This window comes from Echinops telfairi, unplaced genomic scaffold (assembly GCF_000313985.2).
Source record: "Echinops telfairi isolate 266 unplaced genomic scaffold, ASM31398v2 ScPeMD7_5167;HRSCAF=5991, whole genome shotgun sequence".
NCBI lineage: Eukaryota > Metazoa > Chordata > Mammalia > Afrosoricida > Tenrecidae > Echinops > Echinops telfairi.
The window spans coordinates 3,982,045-3,994,924 of NW_022109066.1; the positions used below are offsets into that span (position 1 = coordinate 3,982,045).

General features: G+C 52.9%; 1 protein-coding gene across 1 annotated transcript in view; it reads right to left on the reverse strand.

Annotated features, from left to right (window-relative positions):
- LOC101662846 (glutamate receptor ionotropic, kainate 4) overlaps window positions 1-12,880 on the reverse strand; it is a 234,021-nt gene that overhangs the window by 106,679 nt on the left and 114,462 nt on the right. Inside the window, exons 7-8 of the mRNA XM_004716267.2 lie at window positions 11,208-11,360; window positions 10,270-10,374 (exon numbers count right to left, since the gene is read on the reverse strand). Of these exons, the coding sequence (XP_004716324.2) occupies window positions 10,270-10,374; window positions 11,208-11,360 (258 nt within the window). The remainder of the gene's footprint in view (window positions 1-10,269; window positions 10,375-11,207; window positions 11,361-12,880) is intronic.

The following is a 12,880-nucleotide window of genomic DNA, read 5'->3' on the forward strand; positions in this document are numbered from 1 at the left end:
CTGTGGGTTTCCAAGAGTGGAGACTCTTAACGGGAGGAGAAATCCCTGTCCTTCTCCTGAGGAGCAGTGGGTGGTTTTAAACTGCTGACCTTGTAGTCTGCAGCCCAAAGGGTGACCACTACACCACCGGAGTTCCTGAGGGACCTATCACTGACAGAAAGGATGAGCCTGGCACATCTTTTGGACCTGGAGCCCCTGGACTGTGACGCTCTGACATCCACGGGAGGGCTGACCTTGAAGGGATGCGGAGCCAGAGGACGGTGAAAGGAGAGGAAGACCTTCTTAAAGTGTGAGCCTGAGGTGGCACTGTGAATTGGGACGTCTAGAAGCTTCGATGGTGAGAGGACACATTTGCATTCACCTGTGGTCGTTCTGTTACCCCTAGATAACTAAGACAGCCGTGCATAACTCAAAAGATCACTCACCGCATTTGAGTGGCCACTGACTCACAGCAACCTGATAGAACAGGGTAGTGCTGCCCCTGTCAGTTTCCAAGACTCTTTACAGGAACACAAAGTCTCTTCTTTCTCCTGCAGAGTGGCTGTTGGCTTTGAACTGCTGACCTTGTAAAGTGCAGCCCATTGCGTAACTACTTTGCCACCAGAGCTCCCAGAGTTAGACCGAGGGCCCTGGCTGTCTCCTTTACCGCCACCATACTGGTCATCAGAGACTCTTTTGTTCCAAACGCATCTCCCTGCCTGACAACACCTTCCATGAGTGATGAGACTCCTTGTTCACCACGGACTCCCCGTCGGCGCTCGGGGACATCCAGTGACTGCTTGGGCAGATCCCCTTTGTGGCCCCAGCTCCAGCACAGTGCCAGGCCTGTCACAGGTGCTCAATACATATCTGTTGCATTGAATTATGAAGCTCTTTTGGGCAGGTCACTTCTCTTTAGTCTTCATAATCTAACCTATAAAAGAAAAATATGGGCAAGGCCGCTTCCCATTCTAATACGAATTCTTTGAAATGCCAGGTATATTTATAATGTAGGGCCATTTTTCAAAGTAATTGGGGTGTCCTGGGAGAGAGAGGCCGGAAAAGCCTTGGACAGGTGACTGCAGGAGGACACTGGCAGCACAGCTGCCCAGGCATGAAGATGCAGCAGGGGCCCCAAGTGTGGGGAGTGGGGATGCGAGGGTGGCCCCTCTCCCACCTGCCACAGAGTGGCTTTCCCTGAGCCCTGTGGCCGATCGCTGGCTCCTCCATTGGAGCGCCCGGTCTTTGAGTTACTGGGACTGCGTGGTTAGCCCAAAATAAATTTGAGTGTTTTCTTGGGTAAGCACATCCCTTTACAAAGGGGTGGCAGATCTGATGCTAGGGGAGAGAGTGTTCTTTGCCCTCAGAACACATCTATGATTCTGCATATCAGGTTGTGCCCAGGGTCCCTATGGGTTAGAACAGACTCAATAGTGCCCACCAATAACAACACAGCTCTCCAATAGGGGGTAGCCAGCTAGCGTGTGCTCCAAGGACACGGACCAGGGTGGTCAGAGATTGAAGTTGTGTAAGTAAAAAGTAAGGGCCGTTCCGGGGAGGATGGAATCGATGTGTGGCCCAGAGGGGCAGAATGAAGGCCCAAAGGAAGAGGGTTCGGAAAAGAAAATTTCTGCCCAACAGAAGGAAGCATTTTCTAAGCAGCAGCACTTTTTAAGATGCAACGCTGTCCTTGAAGGTGGTTAGGTCCCTGCCACTGAAGGTGTTCAAGGATAGACTCTATACTTCATGAGACGGTAAATGGAAGAACCCAAGCATGTGATTGGCGCGCTGGTCTGCAGACTATGTGTCATCCTTTCCACCCAGGAGTGTAGGATGTAGGCTCTACTGGTGCATCTTGGGAAGGGAGGGAGGTCAGGGCGGACAGGACCAGAGGGGGTCCTTAGCCGTCGTGAGAAGACAGGAGAGGAGGGGGGTGTGGCGGGAGGCAGAGAGAACAGCCACTGTAGAAACACAGCAGCCACACTCTGCCCATTCCTGCTTCTCTCTCCTGCCAAAGCTCATTCACCTGCCCAGACGCCACCATCTGCTGCTCTTCCCCAAGATGCCCAGACTGTGAACTCAGAGCCGTGAGGCAGAATCTGATCTAGCCCTCACCATCTAGCTCTCAAAGAAAATAAGCCACATTGGCTTGTCTCAGAGAGACCCCCGGTGACAGATGACGATTCTCTAGGGCTAGAGTGGAGTATGGCCTGCCCTCAGTCATTGGTGCCTCCAAATACACCCCGACGATGCTCTCGGGGTTTCAATGGGCTCCTCACCTGGCTCGGGGCTTAGAAGTCCAATTTCCAGAGGGGTGCTTGGGAATGCCTTTCTTTTTAGAAAGATCTCCATCCAGGGTTAGACCGACGTGCGCAGAGTTTAGTGTTTGGTTTTGGTAGGCTCCTTTTTTTAAAATTAAATATTCAAAAACCTCACAGAAGCTTCTACATATTTTGGGGGGATGATCAAACACGATACTCAAAATGGCATATGTTGAGATCATGGGCAAAGTCCATAAATAGGAAGGGTGTTTTCTCTGCACCCCCTCCTACCTCCTCGAAGACAGAAGGCACTTCCAATTAGCCACTGAGAGAATTTATCAGAGAGCTCGGCCTGCTGGAGATTTTTGCTCTTACAAGAAAACCACTGCCAACCAACGAGACACAGTCGGGGTATGGAGGGGCCTGGCGTGGAGATGCAACTGGAGGAAGTCATTCGAATAAGTGGTTATAATGAAGGGTCCAGGCTGGAGGGCGCCAGCCACTGTCCCAAGAAACTCAGGGCAATGAAGTTAGCAGCTGGGGCAGTGGGCAGCGTCTGAGCTTTCAGAATGGCGGGTCCCTGACCCAGCTGGGGGCAGGTTTGCAGGTGTGGGGCCCCTCAGTGCCCTGGGAAAATGGGGTGCTTGATTTGGGAGACCCCGGCAGCTCTTGCCTAAGCAGTGCTGTGCATGGCAGGCCTTGATTAAGCTGTGGACTCCAGCTTTGTGCCCCCCTCCAGCTTTGTGCCCCCATCTCCCCTGAACCAGGCAGGAAGCTGGATTCTAGGAACACTACGTACCAAGATAGATGACAGAATGAACATGTGCTCCACCCAGTCAAATGCGCAAAGCACACCGACAATACTTTGATGATGCACATAAAGCAGATACTATTATGATCATTAACCCTATGTGACCAGGAAAATAAAAATGAGGCTCAGAGAGCCAGAAACAGTGAATGGGCACAGTTTGGACTCAGATGGAAGACTTCCCCCATCTCCCTCTGTGTTCTTCCCATTACCCCACTCTGCTGGCCGGACTCACCTCCTGGAATTTTCCTCCCACTTCTGACCCGTGCCTGCCTCACCTCTCCCCGATGCTGACTGACAAGGGCTGCTTCCTGGGATTAAATGAGCGGGCGCAGCCTCTCCCAGCTCGCCCAGGCAGCAAGGAGCAGTCTCTCAGAACTGGCAGCCTTCCCCGGGCTAAGCGCAGGCAAGAAGCGTGATCGGGCACATTTCAGGAAATACGTTTAAAAGCAGCACTTTCAACCCGCACCTCCGCCCCACAGCAGCCCCCATCTGAACATGTAAGGAGCTCTGATTGTGCGCTGCCTGATGCGTGCATAAGTTTCTGCAGTCAGTGAATTCTCCACCCAAGCTGACACAACAGGAAGTCCCTGAACTTCCTGGGGGAAGAACCAGCAGGAAGGCAGGGAAGCACAGAAAGCCCTCCAGAACACCCCCACCCCCCACTCACCTGCCCCTGGATCATTGTCTCATTGTCCTGGTGGCCGGGAGGGCCACTCCCAGGAGCTGGTGCTGCTCTTAGAGAATGGAAAGAAAATGGAAGAGGAGAAAGCGGGTGGGGGGGTGGGGGGGTGGGGGTGGTGGCAGTGTTCCCCAACCTCAATAAAACATGCCCGGAAAGGGTGATGGCCTTGCTCCATGAACTTCATGAAGCCCTCGTGTCGCATCTCAGTGCTTCGATGACCCTCCCTTTCAATGATGACATTGGAATTGCTAGCAACGAGACTGTCATGTGAGATCTGTCTTGAACAAACTGGAGAGGTGGCTTTCTAGACTCTCTGGACAAACTGCTCTGGTCCCTGTACTGTGGCACCCCCATTGGGTGGACGTGCCGGGTGGAGGCCAGGAGCGGAGTCTGTTGTCTGCTCCCTGAGCCTTGCTCCTTGGGGCTCCAGTTGTGGGCTCTGCACACCAGGTTCCCGAACGCACCCATTTTCCAGGAGAGCCTGGGGCTGGAGCTGGGCCAAGGGGCTGGGTGTGGGAGGCAGCAGGGAAGCTGGGTGTTAGGGTTGAGTGGGAGCAGCCCGGGGGAGGTGTGTTTGGGCAGCAGGGTGCCTTGAGCGCCTGCCTCCTTGGGGCCCGTTCAATGGTTTCCGCAGAGAGTGGTGGTGGTGGATGCTGTGGCTTGTTGGCAGGCAGAGCCTGGCCTGAGCCTGGCTGTCTGGCTGTGCTGAGTTCAACCTGAAAGCAGCCTGGGCCTCGGAGGGAGCTTAAGTACAGGGAGCTTAAGCACATGTGCGAATTTGCATTCTCCAGTAGGAAAGCTGGACTGTGTGACCTTCGGGGTCTCCTCCAGTTCTAAGAATCTACGACTTTTTCATGAGATGCTGTCTCTTTTAAATTTCATGCCAATTCCCTCTCTCAGTCTCTTTAATTAAAAAGGAAGAAATGGTGACTTCTCACTAACCTTCAGAGCAGCCCCCAAACCACCCATCTCATTCTCCCAGATCTCTCCACCCAGATCAGCAGCCTCCCAATTTCCTCTTCAAAGGCAAAGGCTGGGTGGCTCTGGGACCCTCCCCAGCTGGCCCACTCCAGTTAGGTCTGTCCCCTAGTCGGGGAGAAATCAAACCCCTGCCCCAGCGTCCTCACACAGGACCCAGCATAGGAGGCTTGACAGAGTCGGCCTCTTTACCTAAACTCCTTCCTCAAATGGAAAATGTATTAGACAGTGCTCATCATGGCATTCCCAATGCCATTTCCCCACTGGCAACCTGCCTGAGCCTTAGTGGCTGTTCTCCTTAGTGCAGATGGAATCTGAGCTGTCAGGGCGCCCCCAGGGGAGGGGCTGGGGGACAGGAGGAGGATCCCAGGAGAGGAGGCACTGTGGAGAGAATGACTCCCTTGCTCCCTGGCCCTCCAGTACCTTCTGTGGTGAAGAGAGGGAATGCCACTTAACTCTGGGTTTTCCATAGGGCAGAATTAGAAGATTTTGAGCCAATGCCTGGAAGGATCTGGTCTATGTACCAGCCTGGGACATGCTCAGGCAGAGAAAGGGGGACATTCTGGTATGGGTACGTGGGAAACATGCTTGCATTGGTTGGGAGAGCGGACTAGAGGCCGGGAATGCCTCACCCGACATGTCCTCAGGTAACGCCGCACAGTGTGTGGAACACGGGCTAGACCTGAACTCTGTCCTCTAACGGCTAGCGATTGACCGGCTGTGAGAATGAGGACACATCCCTTTCTCTCTCGCCGTTTCCATTTCTTTGGCTGCAAAGATAGAGAATCATTTTCATTCAGAGTTGAGAAAAAACCAACTCCCTGCCATGGAGTCGGTGTCGACTCACAGCGACCCTACAGGGCAGGGTAGAAGTGCCCCTGCGAGTTTCCCAGACCAGAACGAGTAGAAAGCCCTGTCTTTTTCCCAAGGAGTGGCTAGTGGTTTGGAACTGCTGACCATGCGGATCGCAGCCCAATGTCTAACCATGATACCACCAAGGTTGAGAAAAGGATGGGAAAAATTAAAATACACAGAGATCACCCAACGTAGTGCGTGCACACTCCCTAAACAGCGAACTGCAAGGTTGTAGTCTATTCCAGAGGAGCCTCGGAAGAAAGGTCTGGAGATCTACTTCTGAAAGGACCCACCGTAAGACCTGGCGAGGACAGCTTTCCACGATGGCGCACACACACAGGGCTGACCCGACAGCTGCTGGTTAGAACGGTGAGGTCAGCACACGCAGCTTACTATGGGCCTGAGGCAGGCAGGCCGGAGTGCTGTGCCCGTCTGGTATCCATCATGCTGTGGGTTCGGCCAGGTCACATGTCCAGGGGTCACCTTCTTCCTTGCGCCGAGGGTGAAACGGAGGCACCCCACTGTGATAAACAGTGAGCTGAAGGGAAAAATGGAATCCAGCATCTTGCGCTGAGGATGTCAAAACCCAGGGCCTCATCCCTCCCTCTCCCGAAGGTTTAATTAGAGCCTGTTAAGCTATTTCCGATCCTCAGATGAAAGGTGTGCTCACCTTATTACAGCGCTAACGAAGTCACTCGGGGGCTGCTCACATCTCTGATCTTTAGACCAAGTTAAATGAAGGGAATTAAGGGCCCTCTAATAGCGTGCTTCTTTTTTTCCTGCCTCGTTCCTGACGGCAAAATCAGGAAAAGGAGCCGGTGCTAATCCAGTCCTCCTCGAGGTGTCATCTGGGGGTGGGGAGGGAGAGATGGTGGGAGGAGGGTGCTCTCCCATGGGAGAGATGGAGGGAAGGGACAAGGGGACGTGCCAGCCACACTATCCATTTCCGAACACGGGCACCGGTGGAACATGCCCCACACAGAAGACCATAGCCCCTTGCTGTCAGAGTCAGGACAATGGCCCACAGGCTCTCTGAGGCTGCACTTCTTTACAGAAACAGACTGCCACAGCTTTGTCCCACAGAGCAGCTTGATGGGTTGGAACCCCCAAACTACTGGTTCGCAGCTGACTGCTTGACAGCACCACCACCAGAGCTCCTCATAGAATATCCCAGGGGACATTTCCCTCAAACAGGCTCCCATAGGAAGTTCCACAGAGTCCCAGAATGGAAAACCCCTCTCCACACAATCTAAACAGTAATTTCCATACCACCCCCCAAAGGTAAAAAATAACCCTGGAATTCTGAAAGACTATTTTTAAAAGTGGCAATAATCCTTTAATCAGCCACCAGCAGGGACTATGGCATTTGGTTCAGACATTTTACCAATTACAACCCACTGGGCCTCGGCATGGTGCTTTCTAAATAATCAAAGTCGGCTCTTAATAGTCACTCACCCAGGCAGAAGGAGCGAGCACGAGACCCAGAGCAAAGGCCAAGGCTCCGGAGTGCCCAGACCAGCGTCACCAGGAACTCGGGCATCTGGTTTGCAGCATGGTCAGCGGAGCAACCGGCCTGGGGGAGGCCTTTTGACTTGGGGGCTTAGGGATTCCAGGCCTAAGAGGAAAAGCCCTAGGGTGGGGGCTCAAGAGCATGGGTTTCAAATCAGACAAACTTGAAACGCGCATCCAGCTCTGTGCCAAGTCCTTGCTAACAGAGGGGCTTTGGCCACCTTCCTCACTCTCCTCAAGCTCCAGTGTCCCTACCCGTGGAAGGAGTGCTTACGGTGTCTGGCTTGCAGGGTTGTCCCGAGGATGGGAAGTGATCTGGGCAAAGTGGCTGTGCGGTGCCTGCAACGTCAGAGGCACCCGCCTCGCGAGATGTTATTCTCCTGGCTGCACCATCTCCCCTCCCCTACCAGGACCGCTTTGAGAGAATGTTAGAGAGGGGCAAGCACAGTCCTCTCACCCTGCAGGAGAAGTTCAATTATCACTCCCTGTGGGAAACAGAAAGATCTCTCCCAAGTTGTCTCCCCCAAATATATGCCAAACTTAGCTGCTTGCTACACGTGGTAAATGACCATACACTTGGAGGTCAACAGAAGTAGGTCAGGGGTTATTCTCCCTAAGGGTTATTAGCCATCCAGAGCAAGCAGACATCACTGTTTATCCCACAATAAGTAGGGCCCACTCCCTTCTGATAAGGATAGTACTAAATTGTTTCCCTGAAGGACAGCCCAGGGAGGTCAAGCCCACTCAAGAGTGACCAAGATTAGGCCGCCATTATGAATCTAGGGTCCGCCCATCTTGTCACATGTGTACCTTTAGTTCCACCCCTTCCTATCATGTGTACACCCCTAGCTCATCCTCTTCCTGTTACGTTTATGCCCATGGTATATCCCCCTCCTATTGCTTGTAATGCCTATGGTACAACCCCGTCCTGTGACGTATGTCTTTACCTGTAATTAGGAATGTACACCCCAAAAGAGATATAAGCCTTGGTTAGCAATACATCGCTCTTTCCTGCCCTCTCTCTCTCTCCTGTCCTCTCTCTCCTCCCCTGTACCACTGAGGGGAACTGAGGTGAGCATGCTACCATGAAATGGGTCTGACGCCATTATTTCAATCTCTCTTCTATCGCTCTTATTCTCTATGATTTTAATATAATCTTTACTTATTTTCGCTGTACACTTGTGCCTACCGCATGCGTGATGATTTGTTAGGGGCCGGTTACCTCGACAACTCCCCACAACATTTCTTCATTCTGCGCTAAGCCGGGGAAGGACACCTGTCCAGAGGCAACGACGGGGCTGGTGATGGGGACCTGCACAGCAAAGCTCCACCTGGGTCCACAGTGCATTTGGCAGTTTCCACTCGGGACTTACGGAGCCAGAACCAGAATGGAAAGCAGAAGGGGCCCCAGATTTGTTGAAGAAAAAATGGATAATAAGGAAAGTTATTAACTTTAGAAGTCCAGTCACAAGTGTGTGTCCCTAATGGTAACTGGAGGTAAAAAATGTTGTCCCCTTTAATGGCCAGTTCTGCAGCAGGAGTGCGTTCAATATCCAGCAGAGGGAGGGGGCTGGGGGGCGCAAGGAGAACGTCCAAGCAAAGCAGCTGCAGTTCCCTGACACGCGTTGGACAGTCGCCGGCAGGAGGGTCAGCTCTGGCATGGGGGTGCTAGACAGGAGGGTCAGCTCTGGCGTGGGGGTGCTATGAGTCAGAGTGGACTTGATGGCGACCTGGCCAGTGCTCAAAAGACCAAGCAGCCATCACGTTGTGAGCTGTCCCAGCCAGGCTCCTCACAGGTTTCTAAGACTCTCTGCTGTTACCCGTGGTCTTCCAAGGGGCGTGCCCTCAGCTCACAGCCCCACACAATCGCTGTCTCCCCAGGAAGAACACCGCCGGACCTCTTGATAATGGCTGGACGGAAGCCTCCATCCCCGCGGGGCTCCATGAAATCGTCTTGAGAGTCTGATGAATCGGGTGGTTCCTCGACCCTAGCCTAGGCTTCCCCAACTGGGTTCCTCTGGGGCGGCGTCTAAAAAAATAATTTGTCTGTCTAACAAATTACCAAGGCGATTCAGAGATATAATTTGCCATATTGGTTACTTGGACTTTGGCCTTCACCTTGGACTTAAGAGTGGGTTCCCAACCTGTGCTACCATGACTAATGGTTCAAGGAGACGTCAGTCAATCTCTCTGAGTGTCCGTTTCTTCACTTGTGAAATGGGAATTCATAAAAACATACCTATGTTGTAAGATTACACGAGAAAATATTGATGATGCCTTGATGCATGGTCTGTAGCCCAGAGTAAAGGCTTAATCGATGGGAGCAATGAGGAGGATGCTGATTCTTAAGACTCTCCCAGGAAAAGGCAGAAATGGGACAACTCCCTTCAGTGGTCTGCTCCCTTGTCCAGCTGCCCCGTAGTCAGCAAGCCCTTCAGTGTGTCTGCATCCTGATGCCATCCGCACCTGTGTCCTCCTTCTCAGCCTTCCCTGGGGTTGAGGGGAAGGCTGGAGTAAGAATCCGGATGTGATTATTAGGCTGACGGGGCATGCCAAGATCTTCAAAGAAGAATCAGAACCCTTGTTGCCTCTGACGGAAGAGCAATGGAGGGGGGCGAATACGAAGGTTAACGGGGAAGAGGCAGAAAAGGAGCCAGAGCGGACAGGAACGATGAGAGACAAAGCACCCTGAGAGGCCAGGGAGTGGCTGATAGCAGACAGTGGGGGAGGGGCAGCTGGCATGGTGCTGCGGGTGGGTCCCAGAGGAAATGGCAGGAAAGAACTGGGATAGCTTCAGTTCTAAAGGAGTCCTCAGCCCACAGGAGGTACAATCTGTTCCTTACCCGTGGGCGCCTTGGGTCCTAACACTCGTATCAGCATTAAGGAAAGATTTAGGAAGTAGAGTCATCGAACATTGTGGACATTGTGGCCTGGAAGTCCTCCTTTACAGGACACGCCACCCCCTCTTCTCCCGCCAAATGCAGGCTGCCTTCCTCTTGGCGTTCTGCTCAGTGGGCAGTTCCTGACTCGTACTGGCACATCCTGGTGGCAGAACGGGAGGCTGTCCGGTGCCAGGTGTCTGCTATTGCAGGATGCAAGCTATTGCTCTTGGGGATAACTGAGAGTAGGTGGCCATCCTGAACTCTCAGGAGTCAGAGAAATGGAGCAAAGAGGCAGCAGCACAGTTCACTTACCTGCCGGAAACCCTTCTTCGTGAACTGCAAGATTTTCAAGGCATAGTTGGCCCGCTGGCCTTTGCTGTTGAATTCAATGTGGCCGGTGAGACCTTCCAATTCTACCTGTCCAAGAGAGAGTGAGTTACAGCACCAAACTGACCCTGCATTTTCCCTGACCCCAGGTCAGCATTCCACCACACACACAATTTAGGGAGACCCAGACAAAGAGCAGCTGGCAAGCTCCACCTCCAGTCATGCCCAGCCCCAGCATCTTCAGACCGCAGACTACTCTGGAGCCAATTTGGACATGGCTGGGGCTGGAGGAGGAGACGGGTGCAGCCACACCCAGTGGTGCCACGCCTGCTCCGTAAACCAAGAAAATGCCATGCTTCTAGATTGAACTGATTGCTCTGTGCTCATGCCCCAGGCCTGTGGGAGATGCTATTAACAGTATTAATTCTCTTTGGGAAGCTGCCAAACACCCTCCCAGCAAGAAGTCAGGAGGACCCTAGATCTCCCAAATCAAAGACAGTTTCTCCACCAGACTTCCCAGGCAGGAAACATCTTCCTACTGGTTGTATTTGCAAGATCAGCCCACCCCAGGAAGCGTTATTGGGGAGAAGAGCCCTGGGGAAGTCCAGCGAGCCAGCAAGCTTTTTGTGGCAACATTGCCCTTCCCCAGCTCTGCTGGGCCACCTCCGGAAGGTAAGGCTTAGTTGTCAAAGGCTCATGGGTCATTGCCTTGAAGACAAACGTGCCAGGTATTCTCTGTGTTTTCTGGGGCATAAGACCAAAAAAGTGACCCCGGCCCCCCTGAAGTGCAGCCGCACTGAGCTGCTCTGTGCTCTGGGGCTGTGCGGGAACAAGGAGGCAGGGGAGAGGCACTTTTGCTTCTTGAACAGACTGGCCGGCAAGCTGGCCAGCCCAGGGCTGCAGGGCCCTCAGCTGCTCCTCACCATTCGCAGGTAGTTCATGAGGCTGGTGCCGTGCTGCCAGATCTGCGCCGAACCGCAGGACAGGGGCTTCACGCCGATCTCCTGGCTCCGGTTCAACTCCTGCACAGCAGTCACCACAGCGTAGACGGCGTCAAAGAGGAGAGCGGAGGAGAGCTGGTGGCCGGAGGTGGTGCGGGAGAGAAGTGGTCCAAAGAGAGGAAAGGACAAGTGTGAAAGGAGGGAAGGAACGGAAGGGGGAGGCAGAAAATCAGGTGGGACAGTTGAAGCAGGAGGAAACAAAGGAAAGCACAAGAGGGTGGACATGGGGAGTGTCCTTGTTGCCCGGGGCCCATGTCACTGGATGAAGGATCCAAGCCGTGGCCCAAGAAAGACACTTTGGCAAGGTCTTCTCTCCAATCCGAATGTCAACCTGTCTGTCTGTCTGTCTGTCTGGGCCCCAAATGGCTTCAAGGGTGTCCCTTTCTCTCTTTGTTCCAGGAAGAAAAAAGTGCAACGTCCGCGGTTCTGAGAAACCTCCAATAAGGGGAGAAGCTCTTTCCTATCTGGGGCTGAGGTAAGAGGCAGGGCTTGTCTGCTCAGGGGTGCCTACTGCCTGAGTCTGAAGGTCAACTTCTCCCAGAAGACGACTATGGTACTCGCTCTTCCTAGATGCACTTGTGATGTAGTCTTCCATTTGATGGGCTTCTAAGAGCCTCGAGTAACTCGGAGGGCACAGCCCAGTGAGACCCTGTTCCTTTGTAACTGCTAGGGTGGGCGAGTTGGGAGCAGAGACACGGAAAGCAACCTGGAGAACGTGAGTTTGGTGGAACGGACTCGCACAGGTGTGTGGGGTTCCTTATCTGTGGGGTGATCCCAAGAAAAGCAACAACAACAACAAAAATGCTGTGTGGCTGAGCACGGAAGGTTTGGGCTAGGTAAGTTGTTGGCTGTGGGCATGGGAAGTCACTGGGGAAGCAAGGCATTCTAGAAGGTAGGGCCATATGAAAGATCCCGGAGGAAGTATGGAACCACTTGGATGAAGGGGGCAGGGGAGAAAGCAATAAATCAGAAATGTATGCAGCAAGGCACACTGTGGTGGGCCTTAAAGCCAGGCAAAGAGGACACTGCAGCGGTTTGTCTATATTTTCATCACACCATTACATGATAAGGGCACCCTGGTGGTACAGTGGTTAAAACACTGGGCTGCAGGAGGGAACGGGGGCATCTGAGCTTACATTGTGAACACCTGTGGGTGACAGTGGATGCCCCACACCCACCTGCAGGGTTTCCACATGGATCATGCCTCCAGTGAGCACCCTCCCGGGTGGCGGGCACCCTGCTATCAATGGAGAGCACCATAAAGTCGACTGTGGCACACGTGGCTAGGTTAAGATGTGATACTTCATCATTTGATCTCCCTTTTGACTCATTTTACATTTGTTTCACTTTTTAATATATTCTGCTTTCTTTTCAACAGGTTTTTCTGTTTTGTCTAGCCATCATTTCCCGCCCCCCCCCTTATTTGTTTGCTTCCATTTGTGTTGTATATGATTTTCTGTATATGAAATCCAGGATAGATAAATCCAGGGAGATGGTAACTAGATTAATAATTACCTAGGAGCTAGGGGGAAGGAAGGGAGGAGAGGAGAGGAAGAGGGAACTGATCTCAATGATCGATACATAACCACTCCCCC